Source organism: Rhamphochromis sp. 'chilingali', assembly GCF_963969265.1.
Source record: "Rhamphochromis sp. 'chilingali' genome assembly, chromosome: 10".
In the NCBI taxonomy this organism is placed as follows: Eukaryota; Metazoa; Chordata; class Actinopteri; order Cichliformes; family Cichlidae; genus Rhamphochromis; species Rhamphochromis sp. 'chilingali'.
The window spans coordinates 7,289,035-7,306,185 of record NC_137937.1 but is presented as its reverse complement, the minus strand read 5'-3'; the positions used below and the strand labels follow the sequence as shown (position 1 = coordinate 7,306,185).

The 17,151-nt window shown below is 41.0% G+C and overlaps 2 protein-coding genes across 2 annotated transcripts in view; both read left to right on the top strand.

Annotated features, from left to right (window-relative positions):
* The window catches only part of gcn1 (GCN1 activator of EIF2AK4), a 29,403-nt gene extending 26,212 nt beyond the window's left edge, over positions 1-3,191 (top strand). The window contains exons 55-57 of the mRNA XM_080893617.1: positions 1,577-1,687; positions 2,258-2,479; positions 2,569-3,191. Coding sequence (XP_080749743.1) covers positions 1,577-1,687; positions 2,258-2,479; positions 2,569-2,694 — 459 coding nt within the window. The 3' untranslated portion in view covers positions 2,695-3,191. The remainder of the gene's footprint in view (positions 1-1,576; positions 1,688-2,257; positions 2,480-2,568) is intronic.
* A 2,148-nt stretch (positions 3,192-5,339) lies between these two features.
* rab35b (RAB35, member RAS oncogene family b) lies at positions 5,340-16,007 on the top strand. The gene is made up of 6 exons (XM_080893537.1): positions 5,340-5,582; positions 7,895-7,945; positions 8,052-8,175; positions 12,737-12,861; positions 13,027-13,151; positions 13,811-16,007. The coding sequence occupies exons 1-6, from the start codon at positions 5,531-5,533 to the stop codon at positions 13,937-13,939; spliced, it is 606 nt and encodes a 201-aa protein (XP_080749663.1). The 5' UTR covers positions 5,340-5,530; the 3' UTR covers positions 13,940-16,007.
* Positions 16,008-17,151: the final 1,144 nt, after the last annotated feature.

Below are 17,151 nucleotides of genomic sequence, written 5' to 3'. Positions count from 1 at the left end.
AAGTTGGACCCCTTTCCTCCACAGGAATCCTCCATAGGTGTTTTCACATTCATGTCATTGTCACTGTTCAGCGGCCCCATATAACCATTGTCATGCATGCCTTCAGTATAGAAATACTTTTGTATAAAACACTCTGAGTGCTGGAGTAGAGTAGAAAAGCGCTGTATATGAACCGGTTCATTCACTATTACCATACATCATAATACAGTGATTCTGTGATACTCTGTACGTCCAGATATTAAGTAACATAAGAAGGAAAAAAATATCCCCGCACACTCTAAAAGGAGGAATCGGGTATCTGTTTGCTGCACTGTGGTGGTGTCAGTGTGTGTTTGACTACTAACTTTTTATAGAAGCTACTTTTGGCTCCCTTAGTAGCAAGGGGTCATTTGATTTGGCAGATTTTGACACCGGGTGTGCTTCCCAGTGCAACCCCAGTGTGTGAAGCACTATGGACCTGCTGTTATTACATTTTAATAATGTTCCACTTGAATTAATGAGCTCACTGATTTATTTTCCTGTGCATGACACTATTTTAAACCTATGTGTTTCTTCTTCATCACCATAGTTTTATTTCCATTAATGAGATGGTGTCTGTGGTTAGTCAGATTAGTGGAGAGCACCTGTTGTTTTAATAAAAAATATCAATATTTGGTTGCAGGCTATCAAATAGCGAAGCACCAAAAGTAAGTGAAAGTTAGTCACTTCATCTGGATACAGCATTTTCAGCGGGAAAAATATTTCATCACATCCAGTTTCAGCTGACTGTAGGTTCCCCAACCTCATAAACTGTACAGTTATGTAACAATCAGTGCTACTGCATAGCAATGAGCCACACAGTCATTTTCATCATGACTGATATGCAAATGGATACAGAGTACTGAGGACTGGCTGCAAACACAGCATTGTCTCGCTCTAACAACCTTACAATCTATTGCTCTAGATTGTCTCATTACTGTTGAGGGGGCGACCGTGGCTCAGGGGGTTGGGAAGCGCATCTGTAACCGGAAGGTCGCCATTTCGATCCCCTCCTCTCTGTCCTGGTCGTTGTGTCCTTGGGCAAGACACTTTACTCTTCCGCCTACTGGTGTTGGCCAGAGGGGCCGATGGCGCGATATGGCAGCCTCGATTCTGTCAGTCTGCCCCAGGGCAGCTGTGGCTACAACTGTAGCTGCCTCCACCAGTGTGTGAATGCGAGAGTGAATGAATAGTGGCATTGTAAAGCGCTTTGGGTGCCTTGAAAAGCGCTATATAAATCCAATCCATTATTGATTGGTCTATTTTCAATATTGTATATTTTGATGTTTTGTCCTTTTAATGCACCGTGCGATTATCTTTTTTTGTGTGTTCTTAATCTCATTGATGTATTCCTAATGTAATTATTTGCATTTTCATTTTATCTTTCATATCTTTTTAATTGAATTTACTTGTTAAGTTTCTTTGTTCATATAATATGTTACTCTGTCTTATCAGCTTGTCAGTCATCCTTGTAGCAATTTCAGCTGCACTGATCGATCTTCTAGCCTTATCTTAGAGTCTTTTTGTCCTCATGCGTGGCATTTTGTTCCTCTTCCAGATTCCCATTGCTACCAGTGGGATCAGAGGTATGGGATACCTGATGAAGCATCATTTGAGAACAGAGGGGAGCAGTGGTGTTTCCCAGCAGATGATTACACAATTTGTTAAGGTAAAGCAGAGAATCAAACCCTGTCCACTTCCCATTTCTATATTTGTACAGGTGAGGAAGTGGGAGCAGTCAAGTTGCCAAAAATGGGCTCGTGCCCACTGTAATGTTGGAAAAAGGTGTAGCTGTTTAAATTAATACTTCTCACAGTAAAATTATGTGTAATACAAATATAGTTGCTTGTAGTAGAGTTATGCTTTAGTATTATCTTTTTTGGTTTTATAGCTCACGCTCATTGTTTTATTTAGGCTCACAGCTCTTCTTAGTCTTTAGGTAGAAAACTGAACACTAAGAGAAAGTACCAGCACAGTAGTGAGGGCCAGGAAGAAACTAAGCAGTGTGCTCAACAGGATATTCAGCATCTGTAAATGAGGAGTGTAGAAAACATTTATTTTTGTGTGTGAGTGATTAGTGTGTACATTTCCACACTAAAAGCACAGCATGAAAGCTGATATCAGTCTGATCAGGTGTTTGCTGTGAAGCCTGTGTATTTATAAGAAGATGATTCCTTTGAGTACCTCTTTGAACAGTGTGTATTGTGCCATTATATCTGTTGTCTGCGTGACCCTGCAGTGTCTTCAGAACCAGTCTAGTGATGTCAGACTGGTGTCAGAGCGGGTGCTGTGGTGGGTATTCAAAGAACCATCACTGCCCTCCGTGGACGTGAATCTCATCAAACCTCTGCTGAAAACTCTGCTGGACAACACCAAGGACAAGAACACGAGCGTCCGGGCCCAGAGCGAACACACAATCGTCAACCTGCTACGGCTTCGTCAGGGGGAGGAAACCATGCAGGTGCGACTATCAACTCCCTACTGTAATCTGCACACAGATGTAATCTGTAGAGCAAAACATTTTTACACGCTCCTCTCTTTGCATTTCAGACTATTACTGCCATTCTGGACTCTGCAAGCAATGACCTACTGTCAGAGTGTCACCGCCGGTCTTTGAAAAAAATCGCCAGCCAGCCAGACTCCAATGAAGAGATCGATGACACAATCCTAACATGATGGACTAAACAACGAAGTGCTCTGATCTGCAGAAAGCAGCAGAAGATTTACTGACATATTAAACAAATCCGTGTATGAGAACCTCAGACACACTGGGGAGCCTGAGATGAGTAGTGTTTTGGCTGTATTCCCCAGAAAATTTTGTTTTTGGCGTTTTTCTTCCCCCCCCCCACTTTAAATCCTTGTTTTAGCGGCCTTTAAGCCCAATTTATTTTATCATATGATGCACAGGTTGTTCTCTTGTACCGAGCAACAATAGAAGACACGATGCCAAATCTGTTTTGATATTTCAGTGTTTTGCTACTTATTTTACCAAAATGATTTCAATTATTGCCACTGTTAATGAAACAGAGCCCCCCTTTCTTTACCTTTTATTTGAACTTTGAGTGTGACGGTTGTTTGGGGAAAGCAACTTCTTATAAAAACACAAATCATTCTTATGTCAGCGATGCAGTTGTAAAAAGGCAATACATAATAAAAGGTTCTGGATTTCATAATGTAGTGTGTTAAATATTGGATGCTTGGTTTTTCTCAGGTTGGCGTCTCTCAGACTTTGTCACACCTCACTTGAATTCCACCAAGTTCTCTGATTCACCAATTGCTGGATTTTACTCTTGAAGCTTCAGCAGACAAAAACTTTTGGCTTCCAGTTAAAACCTCGCCACTCTCTTGCTTTCTATGTGGCCTCATCTCGCTTTTCTACTCTGGTGATTTGGTCTGAAGTCTCCCTTCATGGTTTAGGTTTTCCAAACCAGGAACACAGAGCCTAGAGGAGATGCAGGAGTACATTCACATCTGAAATATTATCAAGTGGCCTTAAATGTCTGAAGAAAAAGGTTTCAGGATTGGTTTTCCACTTGTATATTTTTATTTATTTATTTTTATTTTTTTGTGTCCCGTTTGGATCTTTAGCCATCAGAATTGTTGTCTTAAGGCCAAGAAAGATGCCAAGCGGATTTATTTTACCAAGTGGATCATCATGGCCTTGCCATATTGGTCCATTTGATTGACCTTTATTATAATTATGAATTTATTTTATTTTCGGTTGCTACAAACGGGACAGACATGACTGTGGGATAGGACAGGGAGAAAGAATGAAAGAAAGAGAGGGAGAGAAAGAAAACCAAAGGGGAGAAGAGACGGTGAGAAGGGGGGAAGAAAGAAAAAAAAAAAACCCCCACCTGGATCACCTGTATGGAGAAAAAAAACAGAAGAGAAGGCAAACAACAAAGAGCAACATAATAAAAAAAACAAAACAAAACCGCACCATCACAATAAACTAGTTAGCAGTAGATAACAGTAGATACTAAATAATAAACGCTATTGTGCAGCACGCAAGATAGACAGCGCACAATGTGCTTTGAGGCAGCAGCCAAGAAAGGTGTAGTCCGTGTCTGTGAACACCCGTGTGTACACCTGTGAGCATACCTGTGTGGATCAGCATGCTTGTATTCCAAAGGTTTCTCCATGTAACGATCTGCTAGGGAGTGTGGGGAGCCATAGCCCCGTCCACCAGGGTATGAAGCAGGTATGGAGGAGATCCAGGCCCCAGATATCCAGAGGCCCCAGAGTACAAGGTCTGAAGTCTTCCTTCATGGTCTAGGTTTTCCAAACCAGGAACACAGAGCCTAGAGGAGATGCAGGAGTACATTCACATCTGAAATATTATCGAGTGGCCTTAAATGTCTGAAGAAAAAGGTTTCAGGATTGGTTTTCCACTTGTATATTAAGAGGAGGAAGGGGAACTATTATGCCTTTCATTTTTTCTGCCATATGTATGCTCTTACAGCAGTGGAGACTTATTAAATGAGGCTAGTTTCAGTTAATGAGGTTGGTGTTTGTCCTTAAACTACTCTAAATTCCGTTTAAGGCTTTTTTTTTCTATGTTTGGCTCTGTGTGATCTCACTGAGAGCAGATACCCTTTATCTCAGGCACACAGCTTTAAGTTGGCAGCTAAAACAGTCCATTTCAGACAGGATGCACTGAGGGGAAACGCCAAGGATAAGTGTAAGATGAATTATGTAAAAGATTAAATTGCCCATATCTGCTACTATAGAGCTGGAAATGCATCAAATTATAAGTGATATCGGATAATTTCTAGTTTTGGACATATTTAAATGAAGTAACAGGTACCCCAGTCTCTGAAGCCTGGTGTGTCTGCGCAACAATCCGGATGAAATAAAAGGTGGAGCAGACTGGAGAAAGGTAATTCAGCTACTGTAATACAAATAATATATAAAAACCATGAGACAACAGCGAAATAAAATAAGTCTTCCCCCTTTTAAGGCTCCAAATTATTTCTAGTTGATTACACAAAACCGACAAACTGAATTTCCTCTCTATGCAAATACGAATTTAGTTGAACTTCCTGTAAACTACTGCAATGTGGAGTTAAACTACGAGTTTAACAACACATGCTTCTCAGTATTGTGTGGTTTAAGTTGTTTTCAGTGCATTAAAAAGAAGCATGAATCCTCGGGACTCTCCAGCGTTTCTCCTGGCATGATTCTTGTGTTCATCAATGGGATGGGACCGCTGTGCTGTAGCTCGAGTCTGCGCAGTGAGACTGGGTCACAGTTGGGTGCAGCTCCACCAGAGGAGGAAGCGGAGTTTCCGGCTGTTTGCAGCGGAGAGTGAGGATTGCTGACGCCGCGAAACCCCGAGAAAAAACGCCGCCGGCTCGGGGGGCTAACAGTTTGTGATATCCTTAGTGGTGGTGGTGTTTTATACCGGGGGGATCTGGGGTCTGGTGATTTTCTTTACGCACCGAGGGAGTCCGACAGCTAACCGAGCAAAGAAGCGGTACACGGCGGGGGTGAGCCACCAGCTACCGGCATGGCCAGGGACTACGATTACCTCTTCAAGCTGCTCATCATCGGTGACAGCGGTAAGCCGACGCCGGGGATGCAGGACGGGAAGTGGGCCTTGTCTTGTTTTTTTTTTACAATGGGGGAAGCAGAAGTACTATTTTAACCCGGCTATGTACCATCCGGGCGCTTTTGCAGTGTATTATTTTGTCTTTTAGGCACTGAAATTACGTGTTAAACGTACACATCCGCCATATTTTCGTGTCAGCTACAGGGCGGAGGTTGTGTGTCCGGGCTGGGCATGTCAGCCGATGAGGCCGGATACCGCCTCCAGACACTAAGGATTTATCTCTTGAAAATGTCCTAAATTGTTCTTATATCGGTTTAGACAATTGTTTTACCGCCGTAACACAACACGTACTGTGACCTATACCGTTCCTGTGGTAGTAGGATGTAGTTATGGCCTTTTGTTTGTATCTACAGTTAGCTAGGTTGTGTTGGCTAGCTATGAGCTAGGCTAACATGACAAGTCCTTGCCTGGTTATATGTTGATAACTGTTAGTTATCATTTGCTGCACCGGGAAGGTTAAATGCTAAGAAGTTGCCGGCACAGATGTAAATTCAACTAAGTCCGGTTAAGATGTTGCAATGGGTTTTGTTATTTATTTATTTAGCTAGTTAGCTTGTGAGACCTAGGAGGTTGAGAGTGGAGGAATGCTGCACTGCAAAGACATGTTTGCATCTAGTTAGTCAGACTACAGTGAAGTGAGACTGACACCGCGGTTAGTGTCAACCAAAGTGCCCTTTGGTGTATAAGGTATAACAGCACAAAGACTCTGACAGCTTCTTTATGTTTAGCACCTTTTTATCATGTTAATAATTAGAACAAACAGCCACAGGTAGATGCATAACTAAGATCTGTGTATATATGAAAAAAAAATGTTTGCCCCTCTTGTTTTTAAGTGGAAAACATGCTTTAAGAAAAGCGGGAAAATAAAAAAGTATTCCACCCTCAGCAGCTAGAGCCTCATCCCGCTGAACTTCTTTTGTGAGCAATGGTCTTTGGATTCATTGACAGCTCCGGTCCTGGCACTGCCCCATCAGCTGGCTTCTCACAGTGGAGAGACAAGGCAGTACAGCAAGCCCTTCACTGCATGTCACACACAGGGGCCAGTGTGCCCTCAGCTGCAGCATGGAAGCACTACTGTTTGCAGTGCTGCACAGAGATTTTTATTTATTTATTTGGGGGGCTCTGACCTTGTGCCCTTGTTCTGTTGTCAGACCTGCTGCTGGGAATCAGATTCTCCACTCACTGAATCCCTAGTTGAACGTGAACACCCTCTAACCTATGACAAGTTAGAGGACATACAAAATTTCACAGTACACATGAACATCATTCTCTAAATGGAAATTTGAGCAACATTTCTGTATCAGATATGTATTACCTTTTTTTCCATGGTCTGTGGTTAATTTATGCTCCATTGATGTAGAGATATAATTACAGGCTGACAACAGAGGTGTCCTGGATATTTTTACACCTGACAGTTTTTTGTTTTTTTGGGGGGGGGGGGTTGCCAAGCTAAAGGCCCACACTACATGTTAAAGCTGATGAATGCTCTTCTGCTTTGAAGCTTTGGTCATTGTATGTTTGAACAAAACTCTGTAGTGCTGAGATCACAGGAACCTGATAGCTTTTTATGTGAGGACAAATCAAACATGAAATGACAATAACACAATAGATAACCTGTGTAACTGGGCTGCAGGTTCAGTCCCACCTCAGGCCAAAAGAGTGACTTCCTAACTTTCAGTTGTAACCTCACAATCACTCTTCCTCACACTTATAAACTAACCTCATTTTCAGTCCCTTTCTCTTTTTTTCTTTGTCCTCTCCTGTCATCTTTTATTACTCTTTCTTTCTTTCTGAATTCCACTGTTTCATATCTGAATTTTTTAAGAAGCCTCCCTGTGTCTGCCTCACTGAGGTTAAATCGATTAAGATTCTAGAGCTACCTTCGTCATCAGAATGAGTATGTAGGGTGTAGTCTTGCTTACCCGAAGCCTTCAGCTTGTACACTGTGCAGCAGGTTAGATCCGTGTTTATGTCTTGAAGAACTAAATCTGTATTTACACAAAGATTAGAGGAACGATTCAGCTTGACATCCCCCACTTTTCTTTTTTTTTGTGTGCGTGTGCGTGCCGTCATCACGTGCTGCTGCTCTTGGTTAGCTAGGATATAATATGCGAAACCAAAACTCTTGCTCTGTTGTGGTGCAAAAAAAAGTGTTTTCAGACTTGCCAGTATCAAAAATGCAGAGCTGTTATAGTGTATATGTTTTTTGTTGTTGTGCCGCTGTACATTAAACCTCTTCCTGTGCTTGTGTTTCCTCCTCAGGAGTGGGGAAGAGCAGTCTCCTCCTGCGATTTGCAGACAACACATTTTCAGGTGCGGGGGTCGACCAAAGCAGCGATGTATAATCAGGACTCATCTCCGTTTCAGTTTCCATGTTTTCATAATAAATTCGATTTTGTGTTCGCGTGCCCACTCGCAGGTAGCTATATCACCACGATCGGTGTGGACTTCAAGATCCGGACAGTGGAGATCAATGGGGAGAAGGTGAAGCTACAGATCTGGGACACAGCAGGGCAGGAACGTTTTCGCACCATCACCTCAACGTAAGTGGATCCATTCACACACACGTCCCCCTCCTTTGCTTGGAGTTTTCAGGTGAAACTTTTTGTTTATGTTTTAACAATTAAGTCTGAAACCATGAAAGGCTCTTTGCGGTCCTGACATTAGGTTTTATATGAGGAAGCAGTAGAATAAGTCATTGCTGTTCTATGAAACTGGGTGGAATTCCCCACACATCCTAATTACAGATGTGAGAGGGAGGCTCCTTGTTGTGTGCTGTAGTGCTCCATGACGGTGCCGAGTGTACGTCATTACCCTCTTACACTTGCAGCGTGTTTCACACTGCTGTCCATGTGCCCTGAGGGTTCACAATGATCGGCACTCCCACGCTTTAAGAAGGAACGTTGGCCTAAATTTTTCTTTTCTCCACAGTTTACCTGAATAGACCAAGAACACAGACTGCTGTCTGTCCCAGAAGTTCACTGCTGTTCAGAAAGCCTGTAAAAACACAAAAAGTGCTGCTGCTACTCTTGCAAATTTAAATTTCTGTTTTTGAGAGCTTTTAAGCGTTGGTCGACTTTTACGACAAATAAACATGAAGTCTGTCAGGATATAGAGATAACAGTTGTTAACAGCATAAATTTGGTTTTGGTCTGTGCAGGCTTTTTTTTTTTTTTTTTTTTAAATAGAAATATTATCACTTCAGTTTGGTCTTGTGGTTTGATGGCAGCCTACAGAAAGATGCTCTCTAAGCTTTCAGAAGACGTCCCATCATTTACGTCAACCCACATAGCTCGCAATACCACGAGTGGAAGTCTGGAGTCTATTACATTTTGTTTTAAGGTTGGATGATGCAGCAGTAGTAGACCTCCAGGTGACAGATGGTGGGTTAGTGGGCAAAAAAACCCTTGATGCAAATGAATATGATCCCAAACTAATGAAAAAGTAAAGCAATTTCAGCATTTAGTGCTCATGACTATTACCACGCCCACTAATGTTGCTTCAAACTATCAAACTATAACGATTGCTTTTATTATGGATAACACGTTTTTAGACTCCTAAAAATAAATTTCAGTAATCTTTGCCATTGTATCAAGAGAAATAGTCTGCATTCATAGGTTTCTATATTCATGACAAATAGTCAGTCACTCAGTGCTCTGAGCAGCACCGATAGGAACATCATTGATGTGACCTACAGCTTAAACTGCAGTCATCTCACATGCTCACCCCTTTTTGACTTTGACTGAAGCAGACACAGACTGCGCTTGGGAGATATTGGAGCGTCATTTGCCTCCCGAGTTTCGTCTTGAATGGGACCAGGAGGGCATGTTTTACTCTTATGTACTAGCACTGTTGCAGGGAGGCCAATCAGAATGCTAAAATCACCCAGAAAGCGTGAAATCCTTAACGCTTTAGCCCCTGTGGAGCATAGCTGTCCTAGTTTGGAAGGATTGTTGCGACTTGTTCTGCAGGAATCCCTCCAGCGAGCAGGCTGCCTATTAAGGGTGATTGTTCCCTGTGCCGAACTAGAGTGGCATGGTGCCTCATTAGATCCTAAATGAATGTTTCTGTGGAGATGGATCATGGGCAGTGACCTGCTGAGTCTACTCAGGCAGACTAACCTGAGGTGGTAGCCATATGTCAGTGAGCAGCTGTGTTTTCAGCCTCAGGCTTCAGTCACAGCATAATATCACTTTAACTTTATCTTTTTCTCTTTTAGAGACTTTTATGCTGTTGTTTTTCTCATAATTATTTACTGTTTTGCATTGTAAATAAAAGAGCACATAATGAGATTAACAATAGTAAAAAGTCCGCAGGTGGACTCCTACCGAGGGCATCTAGGTCCCATGTTCAAGCGCCAGCAGCGGTCCACCTGAATGATGATTCTTTCAGTGAGTTCAGTATGCTAACCCTTTACAGAAAAGGGTACATCAGGTTGGGCTGTGAGGCTGTTTGTGTGTTTGGCAGTTTAAGGTTCTTTATTCATGTGCACTGAGCAGACATAAACGCACAGCCACACACCGCTGCTGTGTGTCTGTCCATCATTGAAGGACTTTGGGGACAAACCCAGACAATAGGCTTGGGTGGTATCTTTTTACTGAGGATACAGTAGTATTGTGTGTGTTGTGGTGTTTGTTTGGTTTTGTCATTGTAGTTTTAATTAAACAATTAGATGTTTCCACCCATACTAGTCAGCACTATTAATACCAGTCTGCTAGCAGGAGCAGTGCAGAACAATGGTCAGTAAAGTAAGGCAGTCTGATTTGTTTAGCCAGAAAATTAGACTCTACAAACTTCACTAATTGTAGCATGTATTAGAGCAGGGCGATATGGCCAAAAATATTTATAAAAATGTAACAGTGCAATTGCAAATTCCTTGCTGAAAGTTTAACCAAAAGGCATTTCCAGTAGAAATGGGCTGACATATCCTGAGCATAACCATGTATAATATCCACTGAAGTTAAAAAGAGGTGCTTTGCAACATTAAACTGCAGTGTTCAGTAACCCTACAAACGTCACTGCTGTTTAGTTTCCTGTCTTCATTTATGTTGGAAGTGATAGCAGAGCTGTACGTTTGATTTTTTTTTTCAGAAATCTCAGTCAGAACATGCAATATCATGCTTAGGTAACTAGCGAAATTAGCGAGCTAACTTCCGCTAGCTTCCTGCTAACTTCTAACTCCGTTAAATGTAATACATTTTGTTTTCATGGATGTCTGGAAGTTAAACTTCATAGTTACACCTGGTAAAGCAGCAATGCTGATCGTTTTATTAAAGATGAAAGAATTTAGACAGTTTTTAACTCTCAGTGATGCTGCAGTGTTCGTTTGACCAGGTGAATACAGAGTTTAGGACCCAGATTACTCCCAGATTTAAGAGCACCTTAGTCCGACAAATACGACAATAACGACGGCCGCTTGCATTGTTCTGCAAAAAAATGTGCTTTGTCGTGTATCTGACGGACAAACACCAAACCAGTTCCACATCACTGAAGTTTCACCATTTTTACAAACCAATTCTGGTTCATCTGTTTCACACAACAATCGGCCATGTGCGTATGAAAACAAAGGCACTGCGCATGCGCGTTTTACTCATATTCTATCGCGATATTTCATTTTCCTATCGTTGCCTAACATTATACCGGTATTACCGTGAACGGTATAATATGGCCCAGCCCTAGCATGTATGTATAATAAGAAGCGCTCTCCTTCCATAAATGAGGAGAACCAAGCTTGGTCTGTGTTGGCTTTACACTTTACTCTTGTATTGGCAGTCTTTGCAGTACAAAACATCTCATCAGATCACCCTTGTATCAGTTTCAGTAGTAAGAATAGTTTTTTATGGTATTGAAAATCATGCCCAATAATGTTAATTTACATTAATAACATAGTGTGATGTAAATCCTTGATGCCACCAAACCCTATCAAAACAAGCTGTATCCCCAAACTGTCACCACACACACACACACACACACACACACACACACACAGAGAATCCCTGACAAAAGTTTCTTTGTGTTTGTTTGGCGTAGTGCATTGGTACTGGGGATGCACTCTCTCAGATCTGGCCTCTGTTTTTGAAGCCAGTTCATTTGTCTGTGCGGTATAAATGTGGTGCTGTTGCTTTTTCCTTCACACAGTCATACACTCTGTCCTGATGAATGTATTTATTAAGTTGTGCCCCTTCAAGTGTCTTTCCCTTTGCTGGATAACATTAGTTATTCGCTCAGAAAGTTAGGGATGACTTGAAATTAAAATTATACCGAAGGTCAGGCCATAGCATACTTAAACTGTTACACGGTGTAGTGGTATCAAAAACTCTTCACACATCAATCCTGTTGGCCTTTTTTTTTCTTTTTCTTTTTTTTAAATTTTCCAGTCTGTTTTGTGTGTTAGCCATTTCTGCTGTGTGTTTTATTTTCATCTATTAACTTTAACAAATTATTTTTTACATATTTATTTGCCAACTTTAGCTTTAATAATTCCTTTTATTTGTTATTACCTTTACCAAACTATCTCTGCTGTTTATTCATTAATCCTGTCTAACAGTTTCTATTGAGGCATTACTTTTAGATTTATTTTTAAATTTGTCGGTTACTTTCCATCACCATAATGTGGTGTTCAGAAAAAATGCAGGTCAAAGGGTTTTTTTCCGCCACCGAAGCTACGTCCATGTTTTACCCTGTCTGTTATCCTTTATCTTTAGGTAATCAGTTATACTGTTGTTCATACTCTTCGGCCAACAGTTTTAGCGTTCTCTAGTCTTGCTGCTATACTACCATTTCTCTGTAGTAAAAGTAGAAGTCGTTATAACTGTTCAGCTAATTAGAAATATTTTATCTAACTAGTCACAGCAGACGGAGGCCCCTCACTGAGCCTGGTTCTGTTGGCGGTTTCTTCCAATGTCACCAAGTTCTTGCTCAAAGGGTGTTATATGACTGTTAGGGATTTTTTCTGTATTATTGTAGGGTCTTAACCCCACAATTTAAAGCGCCTTGAGGCGACTGTTGTTGTGATTTAGCATTATATGAATAAAATTAAAATGAATTCAATTGATCTTTTTCGCAAACTGTAAGCTGACTGTTTCCCCTTTCTTCTGTCTTTAGATATTACAGGGGAACACATGGGGTCATAGTGGTATATGACGTCACGAGTGCGGAGTCCTTTGTCAATGTAAAACGATGGTTACATGAAATCAACCAGAACTGTGACGACGTGTGCCGAATATTAGGTGAGTGCGCTCCAAAGAAACACCTTGGCACTGTTCTCGCCTCGTCTTCTTTAGCTTAAAAATAGACTCTGCCCTTCACTCCAGTGCACACCTCTTGTATTTGCTGGCAGTATGGGAATAATTTCTTGCTCCATTATTTTACACTGAGCTGTTTTCTATTTTTAGTGGGAAACAAGAACGACGACCCAAACTCTAAGGTGGTCGAGACAACTGACGCGCAGAAGTTTGCAGAGCAGATGGGAATCAGCCTTTTCGAGACGAGTGCAAAAGAGAACATAAATGTTGAAGAGGTAATTAGTTGTTTTGTGTTACTTGTAGCCTCAGACTGATAAGCTGGTCTGGAGCTGTTCGCCAGGCATGCACAGAAGCTCTGTGATAACTGCTGATCAGCTTGTCACTGCACAAAGCATCGCTGAAAGTTACTGTTTTTGCCCCGACAAAACAATCTACTAATCGTTTACTCAGTTAATTCAAGTGAGTGCTATTGTTTAAAACGGTTCACAATCACACAGCACAAAGAATAGTGTCCTTATTTTTGAAAAGCTAAGAGTGGATTTTATTACTTTTTAACCAAAGGCTGTTAATGTGCTCTTCTGCTTTATTGCAGTGTTAGATTGGCTTCAGATTTATAGGAATAGCAATGAGAATGGTGTCGAGTTTGCTAGCCTGCTTGTGTACATAGGTAAACAAATCCACCCCAAGACTCGCTAATCAAAACAAAATAACAACATCTATGTGGAAACTCATCATCAGAGGTTTTCCACCATTGTGAACAGCTGTGGGTGGATTTTTGTTGCCTGATTCTTAATTTCAGTTATCCAGGCTGCATCTTCATATTTAGAAATAAGACTCAAGTGAGGCTTTGAACTGTTCCTTTGTCACCATTATGACACACAAATCTGACCGCTCTAATCTGTTCATGCTTTTTGGTTTGTGCCTCTCTCGGCAGATGTTCAACTGCATCACGGAGCTAGTGCTAAAAGCCAAGAAGGAAGTGCTAGCCAAGCAGCAGCAGCAGCAACAAAACGACGTGGTCAAACTCACCCGGAACAGTAAACGAAAGAAAAAGTGCTGCTAACAAACTCGAAGCCATCCACAGAAAAGCGGGCGGCGTCTTCACATGCATATACACACATACACAATGGGACTCAGAGCATCTAAATTAAAGAGCAGATAAAGATTTAATAAATATATGGTGAAAGATTTAAAAAAAAAAAAAAAATGACGGCAAAAATGTCCCCTTTGGACAAACTAATCATGAAGACTTTAATAAAAAAAAATTGTACAGATTTTATTAGACATCAGATCAAGTTTTATTTGGAATTCAGCAGATGGGCACTATTGACCTGAGGTCCTAATTTTTTGTTCAAGGATCTGCAACTGACAGCTATAATGCTCCGATTTGTATCCACTTCCACAACCCTGTTTCTCTCACATCAGTATCTCATCTCTCCTTCTCATTCCACTGCACACGGGACATTCAGAGTCGGGTTGGACTCTGCGTCTGAGGAGGAGGAGGGCTCACCTTTCCTGGATTTATTTGGGTTTGTTTTCTGGGGCGGGGGGAGGGAGGGGGGCAGTTTTTGGAACAGGTGTCTCTCCACTGAACATCTCCATTGAACGTTTCTGTGTTACGATGGCTTCACGCCAACAGATCATGAACTTCTAGGTTTTCTTTTATTTGACTTGTTGGGGGGAAAAATCACTTGGAGGAGGAGAAGGATCATTGGTAGTCAATCTTTAGCAACTAATCTGATGGACAGAACTGGTGACTTTTTTTCTTCTTTTTTGTCTGTATTTTGCCAAGTTTTCCCTTGTTTCCTTTCTAACTTCCAGTAGTGCTGAGCCATCCATAATAGATTTTTTTTTTTTTTTTTTTTTTTTTTTGAGTGCAGCGGAGCAGTTGAACCACTCTCGGAGCTCTGGGACGTCAAGCTCCTCGTGCACCTTTCACTGCAGTCTTACTATGCTTCAGAGTTTGCTTTAAAACCTTTCCCCAAAATATTTTTTTCCCTTTTTTTTTATTTTTATTTTTTTTTAAACCGTGATACTGCCAATATTATATATATTAAAAAAGAAATATTAGGAGCTGCAGCGCCTCTCATTGGACTGTTGCCATAGTGGCCAGTGGCTGGCCAAGACGTTTGGTGAATTGAGTCCTCAGGCGCTCCCTCCATCCCTCTCCCTCTTTTACTTCTTTTTTCCTGCAGCAACCAGCCTTCTCTCCCCTGATGCCCACATATCAGCACCCCTCTCAGTGATGGACTCCTGCATTTGGTCCAGCGACGGTGCATGGAAGCTCTTCGCCAAGACACCTGTGCAACCACCCAAACCTCCCAAATACATTGCAGACTGTGGTTTTCAATCTTGTGTTTTTGAGCATGTAACACTGTTTGATTGGGTGTGTTTAGGAAAAAAAAAAAAGATACCATGCATTTTAGCATTCAACCTCTTGTGGATTTCCTGCGTTTTCTCCTGCAGAATATTCTAAACAGTCGACTAAAGCATTAAGGTTTATCGCTTTGCTTTTCATGGTCATGATCTGCACTACCTGCCCAAATTGAAGTGTTACAGGACAGTGTTTTTTGGCGACCCTCCACATTGAGAGTGTGGCGCACAGTGGGACTGTTAATATAAGAACAAATGGGGATGAACTGCAGCACTGGATCCGCTCCCTCCCCGCCCGGATTTGCCACAGAGGCCGAAGCGTTGTACAATGTCTTACTGACATTATTATTAATTTTTTTTCTGTCTCTGGAATTGGGAGCGAGCTTGATGTTGCACAAGCTTCTGTCGAAAACACTTTGTTTTCCTCCTCTGGGCAGGCTCCGGCAGCTGGTTTGGGATCCCGATACGTGTCAAGAGGTCACCGCGACCTCAAGGGCGTCGAAATGATATCAGATCTCACACTTTATGATTTCTCTTCATTATGTGTATGTATATATAAATATATTTGTGTGTTTATATTCAATATAGAACATACACACATGATTAGCACACCAACTGCACATGTGTTAAACATGGGCCGTGTGCTGTGGTTGAAAGACACTTGTCAGCTGTGGTTTGCTGTACACTGGAGACAAAGATGTACTATTCATTTTTCCCTACATGAATTTAATCAGTAATAAACGTTTTAAAAGAATAAATATTTGACACATAATGACTGATCTCATTTGTCAGTGGTCGGAGGCTCAGTCCCAACTTGAGTTTAAACCTGTGTCCGTTTTATTTTTGCCGTTTTCTGAGAGTGTTTTATGGTCTTTGGAAAACCTGTGGCTACTTAACTCTTATGTGGGTTGTTCATATTCATTTAAAGGAGGTTTATGACCACTTAAGGAGCACCAAGTGGAGTAGATACCCTCATCTTATACTAAACATCATTAGTACTCTCATACCTGCCTGATTTTACATGGTCAGTGCAACTGTGAAGTAATGAGAAGGATTTGATAAATTACTCATATCCTTCGAATTGTTTACTAAAATGTTTTATATGACTAGTTTGTAATACTGTGAGAAAATAAGCCAACTGGTCAGTCAGTCATTGAGTGTTTTTGTTTTTTTCAATTTCTGAATGCTTGAATAATTGAATCATTTAACTTTTTCAAAATTATTATTATTATTATGGCTTTTGTATCTTTTGGGTTGAACCTAAAATTTCTGCACAGAGGAAAAATATGATTTATGATTTTCATATTTATAAACAGTTTTACTGATGGAAATCATAAAAACTAAAAATACCGTAATTAAAAGAAGCTTCATGTGGAACGTGCTCGTGATAAAAGCAACACTTTTTGTGATTTTAAGATGAAATTGTGCATCTACAGTGTTTTGAGAAGTAAAAAAAATTTTCATCTATAACTTATTTTAACTTAAATTTAACATAATGTATTCCAAGTTATATGTTACAGTTTATCGTGTAAGTTATACATGCATACCATGCCCAATTATGTCTGATCTCAGAAGATAAGCAGGGTTTTCTACCAATTGGAATGTCAGTGGTTTGATCCCTGCTTATCACATTTGCATGTTAACGATTCCTGGGCTGAACCCGTAGTGCTAAATAAGTACCAGTTTGCTTTGTTGGTTGGTTGGCTGGGAGTCCAGTGCTAAAGTTGTCTGAGCAATGGCAGTGTTATTACTTTTGTAGGTTTGTGGTCATAAACTAAAGAATATGACAAATGAAGACTTGATGAAGTTAATGCATTATCTAAGCTCGAATGAAATTCATCTGTTTGCGAATCACATCAGATCCCAAACATGACATGGATGTGTCACTTCCTGGATTCCTGG